We start from the raw sequence: 24,760 nt of genomic DNA, 5'->3' as shown, positions 1-24,760 counted from the left end.
GTGTGTGTGTGTGTGTGTGTGTGTGTGTGTGTGTGTGTGTGTGTGGCTCTCTGTGTACTGGGTCTTCCTGTCGTTCTGTGATCACTGGCATATTTAGACTAATCATTGAAGAGGGGGAGCATGTGTCTCCATGCATATGATCTCGGCTGCTGCATGGTGTGCGTGTGCGTGTGTGATTTTAAAACCATACACACAAGGGGGCATAAATGTCTCAGGCTGTGTTTGCACATGTGTTGGTGTATCCATCGCAGGAGACAGAATTTACTCTCTCTCTCACACTCACACACACACACGCACGGGCACGCTCACACACATTAAGCTGTACTGAAGAGAAGTAGAGGAGGTTGTTGCTAAATCAGAACCAGAAGTTGAGGCGGAGTGACGGAGGGGCTCAGATGGGGGGTGGCGTGTGTGTGTGCGCGCGCGTGTGTTGTAGTATGGGCTACACAGACTGGTGTAGTCTCTCTGTCTGGGATGTAGAGGTGAAGGTGAAGGGTGGGGAAGAAATAGTCTGAGTTAGATGGGGCGGGGGGGCAGAGAGGGATGCTGGGTGTTTAGGGGGTAAAAGGAAAAAAATCCCCACCACCCCCACCCTTCCTGCAAACAGGAATGAAACAGTAAGCATGTTTCACCTCGGCCATTAATCCTTTGTACTGACTGGAGACCTGAAGCAAACACAAAGAACTTCTTTCTCGTTCTTTAAATCTCTCAATTTTCTTCTCCTCTCTTTGCTTCCCTTTTATTCGCTCTGTTTCCCCCTTCTTGTTCTCGTCTCTCTGTTGCCATCTCTCCCAGCCTTTATCTTCACGTCTCATTCTGTGTGTGTGTGTGTGTGTGTGTGTGTGTGTGTGTGTGTGTGTGTGTGTGTGGCCAAATGCTTGAGTCCAGGAAAGGTCAGAGATTGGGTGGAGGTGCCAGGAATAGGGGTGTGAGATGCCTGGGTGTCTGCAGGGCTATAACACATACACGCACGCACGCACGCACACACATCAAGCCGAGGCCTCCAAACCCAAAGACACATCAGAACAAAATCTGGTCAAAGTGGAGCATTTTTCTTTCCCTCCTCCATCTCCTCCTCATCCTCATCCTCTCCTCTCCTCACGTAAACACGATGCTGCTTTCTGGATCTGGGATGCCTGAGGGACAGAGCACAGACAGGAGCCCCGTCACCATGACAACAGCTTCTCCGAGCTGCCTGACACCCAGACGCCATTGGCTGAGGGCTGTCGGGGGGAGGGGGGAGGAGGAAGGAGAGAGCGCGAGAAAGAGAAGCAGGAGTAAGTTAAGCGAGGGGTAGAAGGAGAAGGCGGGAGGGGTATTATGGGGGTGAGGAGATAAGGAAGGCGAACGACCCCATTACTCCTCGTGGGGCTGTGCGTGCCCCTGTTCAGGTTCATGTGCTGGTTTGCAAAGAGGGAGAAAGGGGAGCAGAGGGCGGGGAGAGGGGAGGAGGCGCAGGAGGGTGTGTGTGTGTGTGTGTGTGAGACCCTTGCAGACCCTCAAGGCTTCGTGGAGTTTCTTAATGTTTTACTGTGAGACTACAGGGAGCAAAAAATGCTTTTTTTTCCTCTAGATTTGCTTTTATTGAACGTAAAAAACGTGTTTACACATGAAAACTGGAGACGCAGATACGCAGGCGCTGGTTGCTTCTCGCCTCTCGTGAAGCTTGTAGCTCTGTGGGTATGTTGTGTCAGCCACATAATTTACATACTCTGCTCTGACTGGCTGTCTGATGTCACCACTGTACCAAACATCGTTTCCATTTATTGCTCAACAGTTTGTTTGCCATATGCACACAACTGTTTAATCATTAACTTTGTTTTTTGGTGTTTTTTATTTCGAGAAATGATGAAGGAGGCTGATTGACTGATGAACATGTTCGCATGTGGGTTGAAAATCCAAATATTATAAATGGTCCTTGTGGTGGGAGCTCTTCCAGGATATACTGAAAATGTTTGGCTATATTTAGAAGATGAACTGCAGACTGCATCTCTGTGGATGGCCGGTCAGCAGTGACAGAGCAAACTTTAGAGATTACCAGAGAAAAGAGGCGAGAGGTGGACAGAAAACAGGAAGGAGAAGGAAGTTTTCTGACCTTTCAGTGAGATGGACACAGCCAAACACGTCACAGATGTTACGTCTGAGAGGCTGCAGAATTATGTAGGCAATGCTAACAAGCTAACCTCAATGTAAAAACACATTTTTCCCCCTTTCCAAGCACTTAGAATATGAAATATTCTTGTAATTTGTGCAGTCATGTCGCTGATGTTTCTGCAGTTTGATGGTAAAAGCATTAACGCTACAAAGCCGAAGGTTCCGCCTGAGAGAGAGCTGCTGATGTGTGCTTTACCTGCAGAAAGGTGGTGAATGCAATGCACCGTGTTTATGTGCAGCTTGGCAGCCTGCTGGCACTGCTCGGAGGGGAAACGGCAACTGAAAAACTCTGTGTGTGTGTGTGTGTGCGTGGTGTGTGTGTGTGTGTGTGTGTGTGTGTGGTGTGTGTGTCTCTCTGTGTACTGGGTCTTCTGTCGTTCTGTGATCACTGGCATATTTAGACTAATCATTTGAAGAGGGGGAGCATGTGTCTCCATGCATATGATCTCGGCTGCTGCATGGTGTGCGTGTGCGTGTGTGATTTTAAAACCATACACACAAGGGGGCATAAATGTCTCAGGCTGTGTTTGCACATGTGTTGGTGTATCCATCGCAGGAGACAGAATTTACTCTCTCTCTCACACTCACACACACACACGCACGGGCACGCTCACACACATTAAGCTGTACTGAAGAGAAGTAGAGGAGGTTGTTGCTAAATCAGAACCAGAAGTTGAGGCGGAGTGACGGAGGGGCTCAGATGGGGGGTGGCGTGTGTGTGTGTGTGTGTGTGTGTGCGCGCGCGCGTGTGTTGTAGTATGGGCTACACAGACTGGTGTAGTCTCTCTGTCTGGGATGTAGAGGTGAAGGTGAAGGGTGGGGAAGAAATAGTCTGAGTTAGATGGGGCGGGGGGGCAGAGAGGGATGCTGGGTGTTTAGGGGGTAAAAGGAAAAAAATCCCCACCACCCCCACCCTTCCTGCAAACAGGAATGAAACAGTAAGCATGTTTCACCTCGGCCATTAATCCTTTGTACTGACTGGAGACCTGAAGCAAACACAAAGAACTTCATTCTCGTTCTTTAAATCTCTCAATTTTCTTCTCCTCTATTTGCTTCCCTTTTATTCGATCTGTTTCCCCCTTCTTGTTCTCGTCTCTCTGTTGCCATCTCTCCCAGCCTTTATCTTCACGTTATTCTTGTGTGTGTGTGTGTGTGTGTGTGTGTTATGAGTTGTGTTTGCGTGTGTGCGTGTGTGCGTGTGTGCGTGCCTGTTGTCCTCTCTCTGTGCTGTGCTGAGACTATGCTGGGGATATTTCTGTCAGCCTCTGTTTATTTATTGATGGTGATGCTGGTGAGAGTTCGCCTGCCTACATGTGTGCTTGTGTCAAGAGAAAGTGTGGTGCTCTCTGGAAATCTTTACCTCCTCTTCTTCTTCTTCTTCATCTGGTCCTCTCTGTGACTCCCTCGCAGTAAATATTTGTCGGCCTCCGTCCTAATGACACTGCAAGGCCGACCCGGGAAGTGCTGGCTCTTTGACCTCTGAATAGCTGGATGGGAACCAGCAGCTCTGCGCTCTCTGGCTTGTCTCTTGTGGAGGATGAAAGGCTGGTGTCACTGAAACGGAGGCTTAAATCATCCCCGAATGAGCACCTCTCTGACACCGCTGTCTCTGAGCCACGCTGCCTGGCTACCGAAATAGTTCCTGGAAGCAAGAATGCAAATAGAGGACATTAATGTCAGTCCTCATTGTATGTCAGACCCCGCTGAACTCTTGGGAACCTGTCGACTGGTGGTCCAGAGGTCAGGAGGTCCTACCAAGGCTGTTTATCTTCCAGTATATCTCTGAGGGACAGGGAGGGAGCCGGGCATTTGAAGGTGTGATGGCAGGCAGGGAAGAAACGGGCAGGTTTGTTAGCAGCATCCATCGTGAATGTGCTTATGCTCTTGCTCTGTGTGCATTCCTTGGTCAGAGAGGGGTTCAGATAAGGGTAAAGCTGGCTTTAAACTAAAGCAAGTTGTGCCTGATTTCATCAGCTGACAGCACCAGCGAGTACTGGACGTATAGTGTTGCTTGGTCAGTCCTTACTGATTTAATTCTTCATTTACCGACGCAGCAGTGCAGGTTTGTGCCGGCTTTGTTTCCGATGCGTAGACCACTGAATCTTTCTTTGACATCATTTATGTTGTTTTTACAATCACCAAATCAACCAAATCCACAGCAGCTCACAGGTGGTGCTGTTGGTGCACATCAGCATCAGTGGGTAACACCTTAATGTACAGCTCTAATTTAAGCCTATGGTTTACAAGCGTGGTGCAAACATAACCAGATATACGAGTGCTGATAAGCTCATCATAGCACACTGATGCCCCGAACGTTACTCAGTAGAGCTACACTTAAGAAAAAAAAGGTCAAAGCAGTCAGACTGGAGCCTAAACAGTCTTTACAACGACAGCTCCCGAGTATAAAGTCTGTCCGTTCGAGCACATAAGTGTTTGGAGGATCTCGTCTCGTGTCCTTCCTCCAGTGTCTTCTACCCAGGTGAGTCTCCAAGCTGATACCTCGCAAAGCATTTCGCATCTGAAACGTCTGCACACGACAGGCGACAGTTTCTGGATACAATTGTTGCAATATCGTTAATTTGCGAAAGCAGTTATAGTGTTAGTTTTGGATTTTTGCACATGACTTTGCAGTCAGTTTGACTGGCTTTTCGCAAACAGGAAATATCGTTGCTGTCAGCAAATCTCCATTTCTTGTAGTCCTAATAACAGCTAAAGAGATTCTCTAATGCTTTAGACGACCTCTCCTGAAAGAGACACAGCCAGAAGTAACCAAGTTACTGTCTGAAACGGCAAACATGGTGTGTTTAAGAGTAGCAATTCGATTATGAAGTGACATGCGTCGGGATCTCGGGGCTTAACCGTTTCCAGGTAAAATTCTGGATTTTTCATCAGGGATTTTTTTTTCCAGTGGAGCTGCTGGTTTGTGTGATGCTACGTGATGAACAAGCACAAGTTTACAGTTGAAACACATGTACTGAACTGAAACTGCTCATGGGTCAGCTAAAGCAGCTGTCAAGCTCTTTTTCTCCTGTTACTGAAACACCCACCACCCCATCCAATTTTCTCCTTATCGCTTCCCTGTGGCAGCAGTTCTTCTCTTTTACCTTCGCTCTTATTTTTCTACCTGTTTATTCTTTTCTCTAACAACTTTCCTTCTTTTCTTTCTGCCTTTCTTCCTTCATTTTCCCTCTCTGCCTCTCTTCCACATGCCTCGGGGTCCTCAAGAGTTTCAGGAGTTCCACAGACTGTCCATTGTCTTGGGAATGTGCTTTGCTCTCTCCCCTCACCTCCTCCTCCTCCTCCTCCTGTCTGGCTGGAGACAAGGTTTGGTGGTGTTCAGCTTCTGGGTCCACAAGGCCACTGGGTTACAAGACGCTAACCTGATTAACTCCCCGCACCTGGACCAAGTCAGCTGATCAGGCTAAAGTTGAATATAGGCTCTTTTAAAAGAGGAGAGAGGATGAATGTAACTGTGTCGAGATTCTGGGATCAGCAGATTTCCCACTGCGTGAATAAAGTGTGAAGGGAATACAGCGAATGATCAGATCTTAAAGATCTGAAAACAAGAAAATAAAAACACGTGTCAGTGATGGCTTTCCCGACCACTTAACCCGTCTGTGTGTTTGGTTTAAGTCATTCTTAAAATCCATCCTTAGTGTGAGGGAAGAGATGACATGCCTCCTATTTCTTATCAGGCTTCTTGTGAATTTCTAAATTTATCAAAATACTTGAATCATTAGTTGTGACTTATGAGGTGGATGCTCCCTATGTGGTGGTGCCTCTGGGATACAAAATGGAAATTGGTAGCGCGTGCCGTGTGTGTGTTTCTCACTGTGTGTGTGTTTCTGTGAGCGTATATTCATATCTTTGTGGGGACCAAGAAGTGGAAGTTTACTATACTTGTGGGCACCAAAATCCTGTGTGTATGTGTGTGTGTGTGTGTTTCTGACTGTGTGTGTCTCGCATACCCAACCCCCCATCCCAGCGTCTGGCACTCAGGAGGACTGCTCCTTCGCGAGCGTGTCTTCCTGCCAGGGCCTACACACACACACACACACACACACACACACACACACACACATTAAAATAGAAACGGGGTGAGTGGATTAGGCTGGTGTGAGATCTTTTTAAATGTGTGGTGTGTTTCTTTTGGTTGCTAAACATAATCGTCAGACACAACCTCAGCTCAGCAGACGGGATCGCATTTGGGCTGTGAGACAAATCTGCAGGCTGTTACAGTAGAAGACAGTAAAAACTTTGGTGTAATTCATCGAATTTTCTCTATCAGCACATTACGCATTATAGCAACGGTAATTGTTTAACTACTGCGATGTGCAGACGTCTGACTTCAGCTTTGAGGTTCGCCACATTGCTTTAGGCGCTCTGGAATGTGTACAGCCCAACTGGAACTCCTTGGCTGCTCTCCCTCTCTCCATATATTTTTTATGTTCACGGTATACGGTACCACCACTTCCTTCTCCTTTTCATCTTGCACCTTCTCGGCTCTGCAGAAATAAAATCCAGTTGTGTGAGCACAACATGAGGAAAAAAGCAGAGCGAGAGAGAAAGGAAGAAGTGAGCATGAGAATATGAAAGAATGCCAAAGAATAAGGAGGAGGTAGATATTGCTAACAAGGTTGCCAGAGACTCTTTTCATTTTTAATAGTCCCGTAGGAGGTCTGGCTGATAAAGTGTTATGTTATATTATTAAATCCTGGCAAAGTTGGAGCTGCAACAGATTCCAACAGTGGCAATTGTGAAAGCGAGTCTGTGGGTTTGATAAAATTCACCAAAATGAATGGACGGGATCTTTAAACCTTTAAACAACACGTGTCCCACATGTCTTCTTTTTTTTTTCTTCTTTTTCTTTTTTTTTTTTTTTTTTTTTTTTTTTTTTTTTTTTACTTTTTACAGGTAAATAATTCTTTAATAAAAGCATCTTATATTTTATTTTCAATTTTCAAGTAAGGGATTGCCGGTTGTCGCCTCGTTCCAGTAGATTTTAGCAGCTTCTATCGCCTCTTTTGCACTTAAAAAAAAAAAAAAATCCCTGCAGATTTGATTCCCATACAGCCGAACACAGAGTCTGTCCTATTAAAATATGATTGTTTTGGTGGACTGGGACAAACGGTGGCACTGTGGTCCAGCAGCTTTTTCCAGTGTTTCTGAGTAGGATGCTTCTGCTTCCTTAGGCGCTAACATCAGCAAGAACAATAATCTCACGTATTGTCTTCTTCTGTGCCCAGTCTAGTTTCATTTCATCTTTTTTTATTTTTAAAGATCAGGCCTTATTTTATTGCTGTAACTCATGTTTTTCCATTTCCTACTAATGGCAGAGACGTCAAGCCATTTTTTAAACATACAGAAGTTTTTTGTATTGTTGTAAAGTGTGTGATATCCACATTCTGCTATCAGCGTTTTCTAGGATGTATCAATATGAACATGGATGTCTGAAACTACAGAAAATAAATATTTACAGATATATAAATGCTACTTGTGCGTTAAATGTCAGTGTGTAGTACACGCACACTACAGTTGTCTCAGAGTGAGTCCATGTAATTCAGTGTGTGTGTGTGTGTGTGTGCGCGCGCGTGTATTCATATACTTGTGGGGACCAAAATACTGGTCGCCACATGTTTGAAGGCATTTTTTGAGACTCAAAATGTGGCTTTAGTGTCAGGGTTACAATTGGTTATGGTTAGGTATTTAATTTTTCAGGGTTAGGGTTAGGGGCTATGGAAAGCATAATGTCAATTAGATGTCCCCACAAGATATGAATACCCTACATGTGTCTGCATGCGTGTGCACATTTAGCCTGTGTTTTAGTGCATGAAGGTAAAATCCACTGATGCTTTTATTCATCTGCCCAACAGAAGTTTGGGTCATTCCTTCCTTTATAATTTATATTCTGTAATTTTTTGTGTTACCAGCTTCATCTCAGCATTTCCCAGAATTACATTCTGCACAGCCCAGACAGCGGCTGTGAACCTGTTGATTTTCTGCTGTGGTGTTCTGGTTTTTGTTTTTTGTTTTTTTGCTTGGAGATGGCAGAGGAAAAAGTGATAATGAAAGCCATGGCAGAGGTTGAGGTTTTGTAGCTGAAAATAGGGAACACCTCGCATGCTTGGCAAAAAAGCAACATGGCTTTTGGCTGCATTGCGTTCTTGGTGTAGAGAGGATGAGATGTCTGCGCCTCCTTTATGAGGGATTGCTCGCCATGTAACTGTTGAATCTTGGTGTTAAAGGTCAGCTGATGAAAGACACGGACGCGCGGCGCCTGACACGCTGTAGATGTGGAACTGAGCTGTAAAATGTAAATAAATGACAAACATTTATTTACATTTTTTGCAAACACTGAGAGAGAGCCATAAATGCGACACATATCTTCGGGTCTGGCTTTTTCCGGGGATGATCTGCACACCTGAGCATCTCACCTCAGGAAATAGCCAGACATACTTCAGAGGGTGGAAGGATGCATGATAAAACCTTTTCTCCTATCTCTGACAAATACTCACACACCTTTCTTTCTCTGTCTATTAGGTTTTGTTTCTGAGCTCCGAGCGTTCTATTATTCCCTAATTAGCAGCATTAATAATCTTCAATTAGGCATTTAGCTTTGTGCACGTGTAACTCCTCATCCTTTGCTTAAAGTGTGTATGCGCGTGCTCGCCGACAAGCGTCATCGCGGCACCCTGTCCTCTGGTTCTGTCGTGGCTTTCCACCCAACACCAACTGTCTAATGAGGGAGTGAAAGGCCACGGGCGGAGTGGGAGGCAGGAGCTGAATATCAGTGTGTGTTTGTGTGTCTGCACACATGTTTGTGTGTGTAATTAAAGAGAAGTGCCAGCAGGGGGGACCGGTGTCAGAAAGGGTCACCAAGAGAGCAGCGGGCCATCGCCAAGCTTTGGTCATTAACTGCCGAGCGCCGGTAAAGGCGTGTGAAGGTACACAAGTGTATGTCAGGAGGCCAGGAACTAAATTAGTCTCCGTAAATATGTGTTTTACTTAGTTTATCCGTGTTTGTGTCACATTTCACTCAGAGTTTAGCTTTAGCGTTGAGTTAAAGACTTCATAAAGTATGCTGCGAGTCATTTTCAACATGTTTTGTTTATTATATTACTTTTATTGTTGTTTTCATGAGATTTCTGCGAGCCCAGTGCAGCATTTTTAGATCGCTTGTTTTGTACTAACTACAGTCTTAATCACAAAGAGAGAAAAAGATACATTTGGTCACGGTTGGTTGTTACGTTACCCCTTTAAAAAATATTAACATTGTGATATATCAAAGAGATACATTTACTTTTCCTTCTTTCTTTTTTTTTAATAAGATACAAGATGGCAGCTTCTTCTTCCTCCTCCTTTTGAGGTCGGCAAAATCCTCTTCCTTCACACTGACAGCGGTGACGTCAGTCAACCTGATTTGATTGGTCAGATGGTCAGATTGGAGACAAATATTAGGTTAACCGGATCCTCAACAGAACCACTTATTTTGGACATAAAGCCATAAAAGTGATCATCCACAAAAAACGTGTATCCACACAATAAAGGTCATCTGGCGAAAGTTGAACCGGCTGTTGCTGTGCGCCTTTGTTCCTTAATGCAGATGAGACTAAATCCTCTTAAATCCTCCCCGATTGTCCGACTTCTTGTGTTTTTGGTGATGGCGCCTTGTTCTCTTTGTTTTTATTATTAAGACTGTCAAGGACCAAAGCTAAAGTAAAACTTTAGTAATACATTGAAATGATCCAGAAAATGCTAATTCCTCCCGATTTACGTATAAACATCAAACAAAATTTCTGTTTTTGTTTGCTTGGCTTTCCTTATTTCAGGCTGTTTGTCGGTCACGTGGTGTTCCCTCCTCTTCACTCTGTCAGCTTCCATCCACAGAGAGCCACCGCATCAATATGATGTTTACAAGAGGCAGCAGTTGACGAGGAGAATAGTTTGTGTTTCTGCATTTGTTTGTTTCATCTCACTGTGTCTGCGTGTGTGTGTCCACAGTAATTTGTTTTCTTCCCTGACAGGTAGTGTGTGGATTGCCATGGGTTGATTGGTTATCCTGAGAGGTGTAGTGGGAGTTTAGGTGTGTGCTCCGGGGCTGCGTGGGGAGATCCGGGCGGCGTCCCCTCTCACAGCGCTTTCCCTCTGGGCTTCCAGCTCAGAGCAATAACTGGGTAGCTGGGAGGCTGCTCCGGGCGTCTGGGGCCCTAATGTTGGGAGGAGATGGTTCAGAGACAGGAACAGTGCGAGGAGGAGGGATGTGTGTGTGTGTTTGTTTGTGTGTGTGTGTGTACTGCGGGGGGATCCCAAGCAGATTTGTTTACCGGTAATTAATTCACCTGATTGACATAACAGCTGCCAGAGCTATGGGAAGGCAACAGCATATGTGTGTGTTTGTGTGCAAGAACACCCCTGTGCATACTTACCATGCAGATTTTTCTGCATACCTGGTGTGTGTGTGTGTGTGTGTGTGTGTGTGTGTGTGTGTGTGTGTGTGTGTGTCTGCACACAGAGCAGACCCAGCCATTGAGGGGATTTCCATGTGGCAGGGTTTGGAGCAGGGTTCCTGGCAGAGCGAACCGGCAGTTCTCTGTCTTCCATCGATCGGAGCCGTCTGTCGGCCGGCAGCGCCGCTCACGCCGAGCTGCCTCGCTGCTAATCTTTATAGAGTTGACTTCACTGACAGTTATTGGAGCACTTGAAGCTAAGGGGAGGAGAAGGAGGGCCGTGACAGAAGGACAAATGGGAGAGATGGGAGGAGACGGCGATCGCAGTGACAGTCAGCAGGGTTGTGAAAAGTAATTCCTGGTTTGGTTTGCACACGGGCCACATGAAACCAACAGGAACTAAATACATAGACACATAACAGAGCGCTCACTCTGGCGTGAGACACGCGTGTGCAAACACATCTCTGTGTAACTTTACGTGAACGTCAGCCATAACCGAATCACAAGGCTTCGCTCTGTCTTCGTTGTTTACATTAACAACTTCATCTCACCTGCTCTTCAGCAGTTTATGCTTTTTTGTGCAGCAGACAAAGAATGAAAAATAAAGCGATGCCCTGTTTTGGGAAACACGAGCTTGGACTGGACTCTGTTACTCTGTGTGTGGCTGCATGCGTGAACTTTGTGGTCAGAGGATCTCGGTTTGGGCGGTTTCATGTGTTTCTGCGTGAGTACAGTCAGGTCAGGCTAAACCCTTGGAAACGGAAATAAACACAGGCTTCCACACAGATATTCAGACACACTCACACAGATACTAACAGGTCAGTATCAGTGTTGTTGTGACCAGCAGGTAGCAGTGTGTTGGCCTGCTTGTCTGGACCCAGATAACGGCAGATCCATTACCCCCTGGAAGCTGAGGTCTGATCACTGGGCAGATAGAGCCGCTCACTCACTGTCTGTGGACCTAGCCGGTTAGCCAGCCTCCACCGTGGCACTAAAGAGGATCACAACAAGGGGCCAAAGGAGGGCAGACCCCCTTCTGTTAGAGGAAATTGTCAAATGCACGTCCTCCGATAATGCCTCTCTCGCATCTCGTGCAAGCCGGCGATGGTAAAGATTGCCGTGGTTATGTCACATCATGGGACACCTCAAAATGGCAGCTGCTGATCATCTTATCGCTCGTTGGAGAGATTCAAGTCGTCTCAATTATAAACGCTAAGAGAACAAACTGAAATATGAAGTTTATTTTCGTTATTTAGCCTTTGTCTCAAGCACAGTGCGGTCTGTGTTATTATAGAATGGATTACAGTTTGAGAAATGCGCTCCTTTGTTTTCTTGCTTGAAGAGTTACACGGAAAGATTTATGCTCCTCTTCCAGCTGAGCCTCGTGTGCTGTTCTCCCGTGTTTGCTGAACTTACTGGCTTCTGGCTTTAGCTTATTTACCAGAAAAGATATGACAGTGATATCAATCTATTCGTCTAACTTTTGGAAAGAGTCTTTCCAACAAGTGAAACTACAGCGTTAAACAGATGCACCTCACAGACACAAAAAGACTTCAGATGCTGTGAATCTCGTCACGCATCAGCAGAGACGAGAGAATATCCTTAACTCATTTAGCTCATTTGCAAAACATGGAGGCGGCATGGATGGATGCAGGGTTAAGAAATGAAGATGTCGCATATCAATCGTGTAAGTTCATTAGTTACAAGTGAACCAAGAGAAAACCTTGTGTTTGGGAAAGACGGGATCACGAAGTAATGTTATAAAAGTGGCGTATTGCAGGCGTCACTGGTCGTAAACGTTTCTGCTGAGAGTCGCTGTTTCAGTGGAAGAGCTGGATTCTTGGCTCATTTTTTTGAAATAATGACCAAATTCGCAGTCAAATTTTTTGATTGTAGCTTGGAAGAACGATTGCAGTGAATTTGGCCTATTCATGAAGAAGCGTGTGCTGATTTGGACGAGGTGATGGCTTTTGTGGATCAGCAGCTTCAACACAATGGACTAATGCAACAGCATCGCCGCTTACATCAGCATCGCTCTTCTGCGTATGACATCGGCGGGTATTTGTGATGAAGTTATCGTTTTATAATCTCCGAAAATATTTTGTCTTGTAACTTTGCGAGGCTTTGTTTCGTCTAGATGCTCCACTTTAATCTCAGAGAACAGCTGAGCTTTTTCGTGACTGTATTCTCTCTGAATATTACCCTCTCGCGGCTTTGTAATTTTTTTCAGCCTACAATGGGCCTAATACGTGTCGTAGAAATGCGGCGCTGATTATTGGCTGGCTCGGTGGGGATGGAGAGAGAGCTGAAGGAGAGCGACGGTGGTGAGGAGTTAGCACTGTGGAGGTTTTGTGTATCGGGTTTGTTTGTGCGGAGGGAAGAAAAGGAGAGAGATAGCTGTGGCAAAAAGGGCAGCAGCTATCAAAAGCCACAGGCTGCTTTAAACTCCACGTCTGTTTCTTTTTCTATCTTTTCCTCCTCTTTCTCTTCTCTCTCTTTCTTTTTGCTTTTCTCTCCCTCCACCTATCGCTTTCTCCCTCTCTCCCTCTCTCTGCTCCCTGGCCATGCTGATGATTGACGGCCTGAGGGTTTTAATGGGCACTGGAGAGCAGGAGCTGAGGTCGGGGTTGTCATGGCAACTAGGAGAAGGGGCCTTTTGCTGCTGCTTCACCTGAGTACTGTGGAGCCTCGTTGGCTGGCTGAGGCAGGCAGGCTCGCGCGTACGCACACACTCACTCGCCACACACACACACACACACACACACACACACACACACACACACACACACACACACACACACACACACACACACACACACTCGTCACACGTACTTACATGCCAGCACCACTTCCATTCACTCTTCCTCCTCCCTCTAAGATGTCCTGCTGTCTATCGAGCTATCTTCTCTTTTCCTTTTTCTCATTCTTATTTCATCTTCCTATTTTCTCCCTCCCTCCCTCCGCACAGCCGTTAAAGCGCTGAGACAAACCGCAGTTGGTTAACCGTGCGCACGTGTGTTTGTGTTGGTGTGGACGCATGTATGTCAATATGTACAGTATTCAGCCCATTGTTTTTGCTGCCCATTGTTCAACAGGAGAAAAAAGCGCACCACTGCACACTTTACAGTCTCGCGCCCTTATTTTTATTTTTCAGTTGCTCCATCAATATGGCTCCTAGAAGTACAGAAGCCCAAATTATGCACAAAGGAGTCCCTCACCAAAACCAAGTAACAAGCAGCGACTTCTTTTCGCAGTTCACACACTCCATCTTGATTCAGAAAACACTTTTTTTTAAAAAAAAAAAATTTTTAATCCTGCAGTGATTATTAGCATAATCAGACCTAATAATGGATCCATTCAAACCCTCTCATACGCAAACACACACAGGCTCGAGATCTGAAACAACACAAATCATCTGCCACGATCATGCTTCTATGGGACCCAATCTGTTGCTTAGGCCAACCCCATTACCTGACCTGACCTGACCTGTCGGACCCTTTTCAACCTGGGAAGCGATTGCTGACTAAAGCCCCGCCCACACGTGATGGTCGGGGACCTTCGATGCTCTCATGTCCTTCACGGTAACAAGTAATATTGTGAAATTCGGCTACATACCAATAGTGTGTGCTCATATACAGGACTTTTTCTTTCCATATTTTAACTACTCAATACTCTGTCATTTTTTTATGCATCTTCCTAAACAACACATCCTGATTTGCTCTGATGGTCAAAAAGACTAGTGAGAATTTCACGTTTTTATGTTTAATAGTTTTCCCCTTACTTGCACCTGTTTGTGTCGCTGCTGAATGGCTCTGGTCTCTGGTTGCCGAGTTGCTGCTCGTTGCTTCCTGTGTGGACATCGTGGTAGCCTCTGGGGACAATGGACAACTACACAAGACTTCCTGTTCCATCTGCTAATCACTGTTTACAAATACAGATGTACTTTAAAAAACTGATTAACTGTTTACAGACTGTAGCCAATGATTTTGAGATTGTTTCTGCGGGACATCAGTATGGTTCACCGGGTTAAAGCTAATACTAAAGCTAACTGCATATCTACCCCGGTCTTTCTCCCAGCTTTCTTGTCTTCTTTTCTCTGTCCTGTCACATGAAGGCTAAACAGACTCTTTGGGGCCAAAGACTTTGTCCCCCTGTCGCAGATGTCTGTGAGACTGAGTCTCATTTAAGACCTGAGTTATTTGGCATTTATGCGTTAAAAGAAACATTGGGAGAGTTCACATGCTTCCCAGGCCACCAGGTCACAGTGGAAGGAAGAAAAATGATGCTTAGCACTTATTATAAGAGGGGTGAGTGTCCATTTTTTATCTGTGTGCTGTATTCTTTATTTTAAGGTTTGGAAGATCCTCTTGACCTCTTCCTCTTCATGCTTGTCTACTGTTGAGGCTGGAAAGAACTGACAGTTCACACATAGACCTGAGAGTAATATAGAAGCATCTGTACTAAGCTCTTCTTCACTGTCTGACCTCTCCTCACCCTCTGAGAGAGCTCTCCAGCTCTTCCTCTCTCGGCCCGCTTCCTATTGTTTGCCAGCCTTTTCAGTTTAAATGTCTCCCCTCTCTCCTTTATGCCTTTCTCTTTCCAGTTTTGGCTCTTGCCTTACTTTTGTCGATGCCACATCCGTGCTCTGTCACGGTTGTTTTCAGAGCCCCACAGATTCACACCCTTTTGCCGCTGCAGTTTTTGCATGCGCGATTGTGCGCGCCCTGCCTCGTGGCCCCGGGGTGTGCTAGTTAGTGTCTGGGCTGTGCAGGTCAGGCGAGGCACGGAGGGAAGTGAGCGGAGCTCCGGTTACAGTGGGGGAAGGGCTGGAGGAGAGCGCTGTGTATGTGCATTTGTAAATTATGTGGATTTGCATTCATGTTCAATAGCAGATATTGAGGCTTTTAATTGGTTATGCTTAATCAAAAGACCCATGGTTATAGTTAAGGCCGTTAGATTGTGTTCATCTTTAAGAGAAAGCAACAGTGACTATTTTGGTACACCCGTCCATCCTCCACAGCCTTTGGAGTAACAACATCTAGGTCGTGTCTGGAAGACATTAAGACGGGTTGCTTGTTAGATGTCGGGGTATCTGTGCGGTCTTAGCTTTTCAGTTCTTCTTCCACAGGAATCATTGCAACTTTTTTTAATTGCTCCTCGCATTGCCCTGGCCATGCCAACGATGTGCTGATGGTCGGCACGACTGAGGCAGCGCCACATCTGTCTCTTCTCCCTGATGTTTAGCATCATTATTACTGTGAGAGAAAAGATTAAATACAGTCCAAAATCAATACAAGTCATAGATGCATTCAAGTGACACATTTATGCCCTGTTTTTGTTTTTTGTTTTTTTTAACTTTAGCAGTTATTGGAAAAAAGTGCTGTCCATTCATAGCGCAACAGGGAAACTAGTTTACTCCAAACCCACAGAATTCCTTCCTTAATGTTCCCACTAAATTACCATATTTGCATTTTGTTTTTGTGTCCATCGATTGGTTTATCACAGCGCCCAGACAATCATATCTCCGTCAGATATCGTGAGATATCTGTAATTGCTCCATTTGCTCCAGAAAGAGCGCAATCAGGGTGAAAAAAAGGAAAAAAGTTTGATGGCAAATCATTTCCGAACAGCGCGTATCTCTTTCTATTAATTTCGGCAGACACAGGATTGTTTTAACACCTTGCCGATCGCTGATTGTCCCGTGACTGTGTGTTAATCCGCTGAAGGGAAATGCAGAGGCTTTTATTTTGGTTTTGTTGTGGTTGTTCTTTCAGAGCGCGGCCGCTGCTCCCAGTCCAGTGATGGGCAACATGCCACCCAATGATGGCATGCCAGGAGGACCCATGCCCCCGGGCTTCTTTCAAGTAAGAAAAATGACCTTCCGTCTGACTTCATCCCTCACCCACCCCCACAATCACCTCCAACCATCACCCCTCCCTTAGCCATGGCTAAGCCTATCCCTCTGTCTCCTCCTCCTTTTTTTAGCCTGTTTAGCTGTCCTAATCCCTGTCCAGATGTGTTCCCTTCTCTGTCTCTCTGCGTCCATCCCATATGTCCATATGCCCGGGATGTTAACTCCTGGTGCTCTGTCTGCTGCTCTAGACTCTACCCGTAGAGTTTTCTGTGTTACTGTGTGCTTTCCAGAATATGAAATGCCTTTGCAAGTGAAGGAGGTGTTGGGTTTGCTGGGAGGGGAGGAAAAAGCAGAGTGAAGAGGAGGCTATTTTCTCTGGTCTGTGTTGCTTCACTAATTCCTCCTGTCATCACTGTTCTCTGAGGGCTGTCTCAAAGGCTGACGAGGTCACTCGCACTCTTTTCTCTGTTTCCGTCACTCTCTCATATTCAAATGAGGACATATAGGAGCCTTATTTGACACTGTGACACACATTAAACTCGTAACATTTACAAAATTGAGGTTTTAAAGTAACTGTACCCCCAAAGATATGCTGTGAATTGCTGAGGGTGAGAACAGGAAATCTGAATTGGCTTAAAGCAGCTTTTCTACAGCAGACAGTTTGAGTAAGAAAGAAGTCACCAGCAAATATGAGATTTTTCACATTATACCACGAGCAATTCAGGTGAAACGCCTACGGAAGGAAGAGGGCATTCATCCCCTGCAAAAGTTTGATGTCATTTAGCGAAACCCTGGACATCTTCTTGTGGAGTGGAGCCTTTAAAGGAGTAGTACAACATTCAGCCAACTCAGCTCCATTTACTGACAGTTTCCACGCAGTCTGTAGGTCACGTAAAGGAGCTGTCTGCAAAGACACCAAAGCAATCACAAGGTTGTTTTTGGTGGCTTTCAACGCAGCAGCCGAGAGCAACCCTTTCCCTCTGGTCTGTAACCGAGCGTTTTTCCCTAGCGACCATTGGTTGCCAAGGAGTTGCCGACCGGCTGCTGAATTTTATTGGTTAGAGTTTGGAAAAAGTCCTCTCTGTCCAAAGATAACAAAGCTCCTTCAATCGCTAATGCTAGCTAGAAGGGTTGTCCTGCTAACCATGTAAGATCAATAACTGTCAGCAGAATATTGAATATATAATATTCAGTCACCAGATCCCAGCCTCGTGCTCACATTGGTTGATATATATATATATATATATCATATATATATATATATATATATATATATATATATATATAATATATATATTATATATATATATATATATATATATATATATATTCTTTTAAATTTAATTAATTTTCCTTAAATTAATAAACAAAGATGTTTATTAATGCATTTATTGTTACTTTATTTTTAAAGTTTTATTTTTGAGATTTTTGTTTGTAAATCCCTGTGATGTGTAAGAGTCTTGCTAGCGTCTCAGCCATTTAAAGACTTTCTCCTGAGTTAAACATCAAACACAGGAGTTGGCTGACCAGGCAATGCAATAAAATTACAATAAGTCTTTAAGAATAATACTTTACTTTATTAATCCTTTGTGAGTATAATTAAACATGCTCAGTGCTGTAAGCATGCTGCACAAATTTCCTCTCACTCTCTGTCTATAGCATACCTGATGTTTCCATACGTACAGTTTGAGTACAGCCTGTTTTTTCTTGTTTGATTGGCAGCGTGTCATGTTCTGTGTGTGTGTGTGTGTGCGCGCGCATGCATGTACATGCTGGGGTGGTAGAGAATGTTAATGATGTATGAGCAGTGAGCAGGCCAGGGAGAGAGCTATCTGATGGTGTTGCGTGAGTGACATTGCTTTCCATAAATAGACCCTGTGTGCAGGGCAGACAGACAGACAGACAGGATGGGCAGAGAGGAGGAGAACAAGGAGGGATGGATGCTGTATTCACTTTCATCTTTTCTTCTCTTTTCATCCATCCTTCTTCTCTTTCTCCTCCCCTCTTCAGCTCAGATTAGCTGAGCAAAGCAGGAAAAGGTGAAGAAAACAAGAAAACAAAGGTGCGAGCACAGAGCCTGCACAGTGCACCGAGACAAAATGCTCCCAGTGCCACTGCAAAGATTTCCCTAAATCAAGCTCACACTGTTAGTGGTACAACAGCATCCTTCAACATGAGCCAGAGCCGAAGCCCCGCTCATTGCTTTCTGTAGGTAGCTGACATTAATTCCCCATTGAACTAATGGCTGCGGTCCACGCTGAAAGTGCAGGCTGCTGAGAATTCTGCATTGCATTTGTTCATTCAAATGAAGGGGAAGCTGTTTCACCCCCCCTTCGCACACATTGTTGAAATTGTGCTCGTGTCCTCAGTCACTCCTGAGATACGGTTAGTCGAGTGGACCACAGTCTTGCCGTAGAATTGTGAATGGATTACATCGAGCTAAGCGAAATTTCCTCGGCGTTTCGGTCATTTCTCATCTGAACTCTGGGTCGGCTTCCTTTCCCACCTTCTCCCTCCCTCACCTTCTCCTTCACACGCCAGGTATCCTTCTTCATGACATTTCTTCACTCTCTCCATTTCCCTTGTTTTTGAAACTATTATTTCTCACACGCCGCTTCAGTGACACATGCTTACTCACCGACTGTGTGTGAACTGCTCGTGTGTGCTGTGTGTGTGTTTTTTCCCAGTTGCTCTAGCATAGCAATTAACATAGGTGACCCCAACACTGTTATTGGCTCCAGTCCTGGGAGAGAGGGATGAGGGGCAAAGACAGGACACTGGAGGAAAATAGAGATGGGAGGAGGAGGGTCTTCCTTCATGTTATCCTAATGTGTAGCTCACAGGGTGAGCCTGGCATTCGGGGGTGGGCGCGGGGGAGGGGGGGGGGAGGCATCATTTAGGCAGAAAGACAGACAGAAGAAAGAGAATAGAATAAGTGTCTACACGTTTGGTGTGTAGTCCTTCGTCTCTCAGCAGAAGTCCATCGCTGCTGCATCATAGCCCTCTGGGGAGGGCAAGCAAAAGGGGAGATGACACGGGGGAGGAGGGGGGGAGGGAAAATTAGGGACGAGAGGCAACAAGGAGAGATAGAGGAGGGTGGAGGAGGGGAAAAAGAAGAGGACAGTGAGATGTCAGGGGAGTCTTTCCAAAATCTTTTTTTTTTTCAAATGAGAAAATGAACATTAAATGATCTGAAGCGCCTCGCTCTCGAGCTGCTTCTGTGATCTACACACGACACGTAACGCAGTCAAAAACACAGAGCGCACTCTCGTAGGGGTGTAAACCAGCCGGGGTGGGGCATCCTCTCTCTACTAAACTGGAATTGTTCCTCTTGCCAAAAAAAAAATAAAAAAGAGGATCGAGAGTCAAAGGCTGTGCAATTTACGGCAGGTAATTGCAGCTCTTCAGGGACAACACGAAAAAGCACAACAAGAGGATTAGGTTTGATTACACATTTAAGAACAAGCAACCCAGGTATCAAAGGCAAATTTAAGAACCTGTTCAAAGCTGACACATGGCACGCACATGGCGAATTAGGGAGACATCTGCGCTCGGTAATTTATTTATCAAAGGTAAGACTGGGCTCGGGGTTCAGTCCGGTCAGTCGTATTACAAAGATGCAGATAAATAAGGTGAAGTGCTTCGGAAAGTGAATGACAGACTGCAAACCGTACAGAAGTGATTGAGGAATAGCATCTGAAATATTATTTCTTCTGTTAGGGCCAGCGCCGGTCCTTTAGTGGAGATTGCGGACTTTACAGAGGGATAATCACAAAGTTGCCCAAAGTTAACAAAGTGAGGTGTAACAGTGTTCAACCTCTCAACAAAAACCACCGACATATTTAAAAAGTTATGCAAAAATGTTTAATCTGCTTTTCTAACACATGTGAAAAAGCAGCGTGAGTGGAAGACACAGATGTCAAAGGACCCAGACGAGTCAAAACTTTCCACTGAGAAGAGGGACTCTGCTTATCCTTGAGAGGACAGCCACAAAGATCATACCCAACAATTCCCCTTGAATGACAGACTTTAAAATGAGAAGCGGTACTCGGGAAAACCTTTTCTCTGCATCGTGTACCTGCACTTTCCTTTAGACTTGGCTCATGAACATTAATGATGAATGATAATAATGAATGAAGCCGTTTTCTCCTGCTGTTCATGCTTCACCTCCACCATCACGTGATTTCATCTGTTTAGAGGCAAACATCACATGTTTCTCTGCGTGTTGGTGAAAGAGCTCAGGTCCTGGTGTAGTATTGCTTCAGTATCTTTGTAGACCGTGTCTGCATGTTGTAGCCGTGCACTGCAACCAGAAGGCAACGTGCTGTTGGCTTTTTGGAGGACGGCATCACCTCGCGATGAACAACACGCAGAGAGCAGAAGAATGTGGGCGAAGCAGTGGCGAGCGGCGTCGCCACCACGTCCTGCCAATGAGCACACTTCCGCTATATTGCGTAGCAGCCCCCTCTCCCCATACGTGGCGATTAAGTTGGCAATACATCGCTGCTCCGTCTGGAAATTCACAATGGACAAAGACCTTCTTTGTCGTTTCGTGAAGCTGAGAGTTAAAACAACGTAAAGTGTCCCTGCTGCCGTTGTTTGAGGTGTGCTTTTGTACTGCTTTGTGCTTAACTCATTTGTTGCTCCTTTCGAAAAGACAAATTTTCAGCCAGTCAACATTCGACCAGCACGTAGCATCACGGCTGTCGTACTGCATGCTTTTGGCTTTTTGGAAACGTGTCCCTGCGGCCTCTACATTGGTTGAATTCCCACAATCCTTCTCACAGATCCACACTGGTGCACCAATGGATGGGCAGAAGCCTTAAGCACCAACAGTGAAGTAAGCATGAATAGTTTTCATCAATTAAAAAGCAGGTGGCTCCATTTTGGGGAACTTTCCATTGATACTCATGATTACTGAGGCCATGCCTCTGGGAGGGGGGGAGCATATCGCCTGTAGCAGTGTCCCTTGTTCTTGTTGCTAATTTTTCTTTTCTGACTCTGGACTCGTCCTGCTGCTGATCAGATGCTTCTTGGCTGTGCCGCCTATTAATGTTTAAAACCTCAAAAACCTTTGCACGATACTGTAAATAATTTGGCACCGTCCCAGCGGGTTAACGGCTATCCTCCGGGAGAAAACACTCCTGATCGCGTGCTCCCGTCTCTGAGCTGACATGTTGCCATGTTGTATAGCATGAGCTAGCAGGAGACCCACTGCTGCCACTGCTGCTCTCTCTGGAATGTTAGCAAGGAATGACAATGAGTGTGCATTCAGTGTGTGTGTGTGTGTGTGTGTGTGTGTGTGTGTGTGTTTGTGTGTGTGTGTGTGTGTGTGTGTGTGTGTGTGTGAGTGTGCTCAGTGTGTGTGTGTGTGTGTGTGTGTGTGTGTGTGTGTGTGTGTGTGCGCTGCTGTGTGCCGTTCGCGTGCGTGTGCAGTGTGTGTTGTGTGTGTGTGTGTGTGTGTGTGTGTGTGTGTGTGTGTGTCCAGAAGTTTGACAGAAGTTACACACTGCCCTCTAGTGTTGGCAGCTATAAACAGGTGAAAAACCCTCAGCAGGCTGCTACTCTTCCACCCCTCTCTCCCTCGCTCTCACTCTTTCTGTTAGTGGTCCATCAGGGGCAGCAGTGTGGGTCTTCCTTAAGCTGAAATGAGCGGTGAGGAGGCGAGGGGGTTGCGTTGATGGGTTTGTGGTACTGTGCCAAGCTGTTATCTCCTTAGCCGGGTAGAAAATGATTTTATTAATTGCTTCATTTAACGCTCCCCCTCCTCCTTCCCCTCTCCCACACGAATACACAAACAACGCCACACAAGCTCACGCACACTCGCACACTCTCCAAGCAAGCTACTTTTCAAACTCGCCCTGCATATACCTCCACGACAGTTGAAATGTTCTCTCGCTCCCTCTCTCTGCGGGGACCTGTAGAGGGAACAGTAGAGCCATAAAGGCCATATGCTGGCCCATTCAGATGTAATAGCAGGAAGGCCTGGGGAGGCCCAGTCAAAGGAGCTACGCTCCATTATGGTACATTATAGAGAAGAACAAGAGAGGAGCACTGTGAGTGTTTCTGTGTGTAGTTTCTGAGCAAGTGTGTGTGTGAGTGTGTGCGAGAGAGAGCGTGAATGAGATTGTGTATTATCTACCCTGCAGGAACAAAAATTTGTTCTCACAATCATCATGTTGAGACCTCCATATGGGGACGAGAAGATGTTCCCCATGTGACCAGCTGGTAAAACTGGTGAAAGTAGTTTAAGGATTACGTGATGGTTATGTCAAAGATTCAGGTGAGGCAGGAAACGCTCATGGTTATGTGCGAGGGTACGGCTCTGAAAGATGAATGCAAGTCAATGCGGTGTCCTCTCGAGCGACTGAAACTAGGCTGTGTGTGTGTGGGGGGCGGGATGAGAATCAGACTGCTGCAGCTGGGTCAGTGCAGTCAGACCCCGCAGGGGTGTCTTGTTAGACACACACAAACACACACACACACTCTGGCTCGGCAACAACAGTAACCTCTGAGGTCAGACAGAGCTAGCGCTGCATTAGCCTCAGTGTGAACCTGCTGAGAGACAGAGCGAGCCAGTGCAGCTGGTGTTAACCACCCAGAACATACACACTGCACACGGAGTGGCAGAAAAAACCCACAGTGGTACCGGCACAGACGTCATAACTGTGCCGGCACGCCATCTCTGTGCTGCATGTACAACTAAATAAACACGTCCAGGTTTGCATGTCGCGTTGCTGGTTAAAAAGTGGCTTTTGTGGAGACTTGACTACGTCTCAGATGATGATGAGATTAATAGAATCAATGAAAGGTAAACTGACACATCTCACAGGGAGAGGAAGCACCTGTCTGAAGAGCCCTGCTGCTGCTTCTGCCTTTTATAAAGGGTAACAAGTCCTTGAATACGTGCTTCTGCTCATGAGCAGTGTTATTTTCATGCGTAAGTACGAGCTCATCTCTCCTGCCAAAATCTGTGCTCTTGTATGGCGTACCTGGCAGTGCAGCAGTACTGTATCCGTGCCCGTGGGAACTCGCTTGTTTCGAGCTGTCAGTCAGGCGTGTTTATTTTTCCGCTGTAGTTCCAGGTTCCTGGTGTCGAGCTCTGTGGCTTGGATGGCGGAGCGCCGACAGAGCACTCACACGGGGAGGGTGGAGCAGTGGGCCGGGTGGGAAAGTGAGGTAGAGCCGGAGGGTGGATGTACCTGCTTCTCTCTAGCTCTGATGCAAAAGAGAAGCAGGTACATGTGCAGCTGCCTCTTACATGGAAAGCGATGCACACGAGTGAAGAGGCACGCTTGTCTAACAGCTGTGTGTGTTTAGCTGAAAGTCAGTCAACTGAAACATCATCAGCAGATATGATGATTGATGATTTTGCTCTGATAATTAAAATTAAAAATTACAGCTATTCGCGAGAGAGCAGTAGTATCACAATGTCGTGCAAACGTATGTATGCCAAACTTATTCTACAAATTCTATATCTTTCTGATTGGCTGCCTCTTGCAAGCAAAACTATTTGAACAGCACTGGGAGGAGCTTCTGTGCATACAGCCAGAGCTGTGATATCCCTGCTCGGGGACATCACACAGAGCCAGGAGTAGAAAAGAACAGTCTGAAACTGAGCACTTAGAGCAATCTGAAGCACGCTCACATTCATACCTACAATTTAGAATAACCAATTAGTCTATTGTGTGTGTCTTTGGACCGTGGGAGGAAGCTGGAATAGTCTAAGCATGTCAACAGGACAGCCCCACCCTGCCAGTGGATTCAAATCTTTTTGCTATAAGCTGACAGCGCTAACAACCACTGCACTGTAGTTATAATATATATTAGTATAATAGGTCCATTTTAGGCAAGCGTGCAGAATATTTGCATAAAGTTATGTTTATTTTAGATTTTTATACATTTAATATTTAAAATTGGCCCTTTTATTAGGAGAAGTGTAATCTAGTGTACAGTGGTGTAGCCGATAACTGTGTGTTGGTGTCTATTTGAGTAAACTGCACTAATACTGTCAACCAGCGAGTGTCAAGGGCACTCCCATAATCCTTTACCTTTAAAATGATGTTAAAGACACACCTGTTAAAGTAAACCCCCCCTCCTCCCCCCGGCAGCCCGCTTTCAGTGCTCATACTGTACCTGCAGATATATCAAAGCCAGCACACACTTAGCACCTGAGACAAGATCCTGCTATCACCTGTGAAGAAAGAGGGAGATCTTATATTTGCACTCACCGCCACTCATCTTGCACACATGCTCACACACACACACACACACACACACACACACACACACACACACACACACA

The 24,760-nt window shown here is 45.7% G+C and overlaps 1 protein-coding gene across 3 annotated transcripts in view; it reads left to right on the top strand.

Annotated features, from left to right (window-relative positions):
- The window catches only part of ssbp4 (single stranded DNA binding protein 4), an 86,879-nt gene that overhangs the window by 47,450 nt on the left and 14,669 nt on the right, over nucleotides 1–24,760 (top strand). For all 3 annotated transcript variants that reach the window (XM_005932451.3, XM_005932452.3, XM_042217053.1), the window contains one exon: nucleotides 16,376–16,465. In XM_005932451.3, the coding sequence (XP_005932513.1) occupies nucleotides 16,376–16,465 (90 nt within the window). The remainder of the gene's footprint in view (nucleotides 1–16,375; nucleotides 16,466–24,760) is intronic.

This window comes from Haplochromis burtoni, unplaced genomic scaffold (assembly GCF_018398535.1).
Source record: "Haplochromis burtoni strain Fernald_Lab_line unplaced genomic scaffold, NCSU_Asbu1 Contig_13, whole genome shotgun sequence".
Classification (NCBI taxonomy): domain Eukaryota; kingdom Metazoa; phylum Chordata; class Actinopteri; order Cichliformes; family Cichlidae; genus Haplochromis; species Haplochromis burtoni.
The sequence above is the reverse complement of the archived record's forward strand: the minus strand, read 5'-3'. Positions and strand labels throughout refer to the sequence as shown.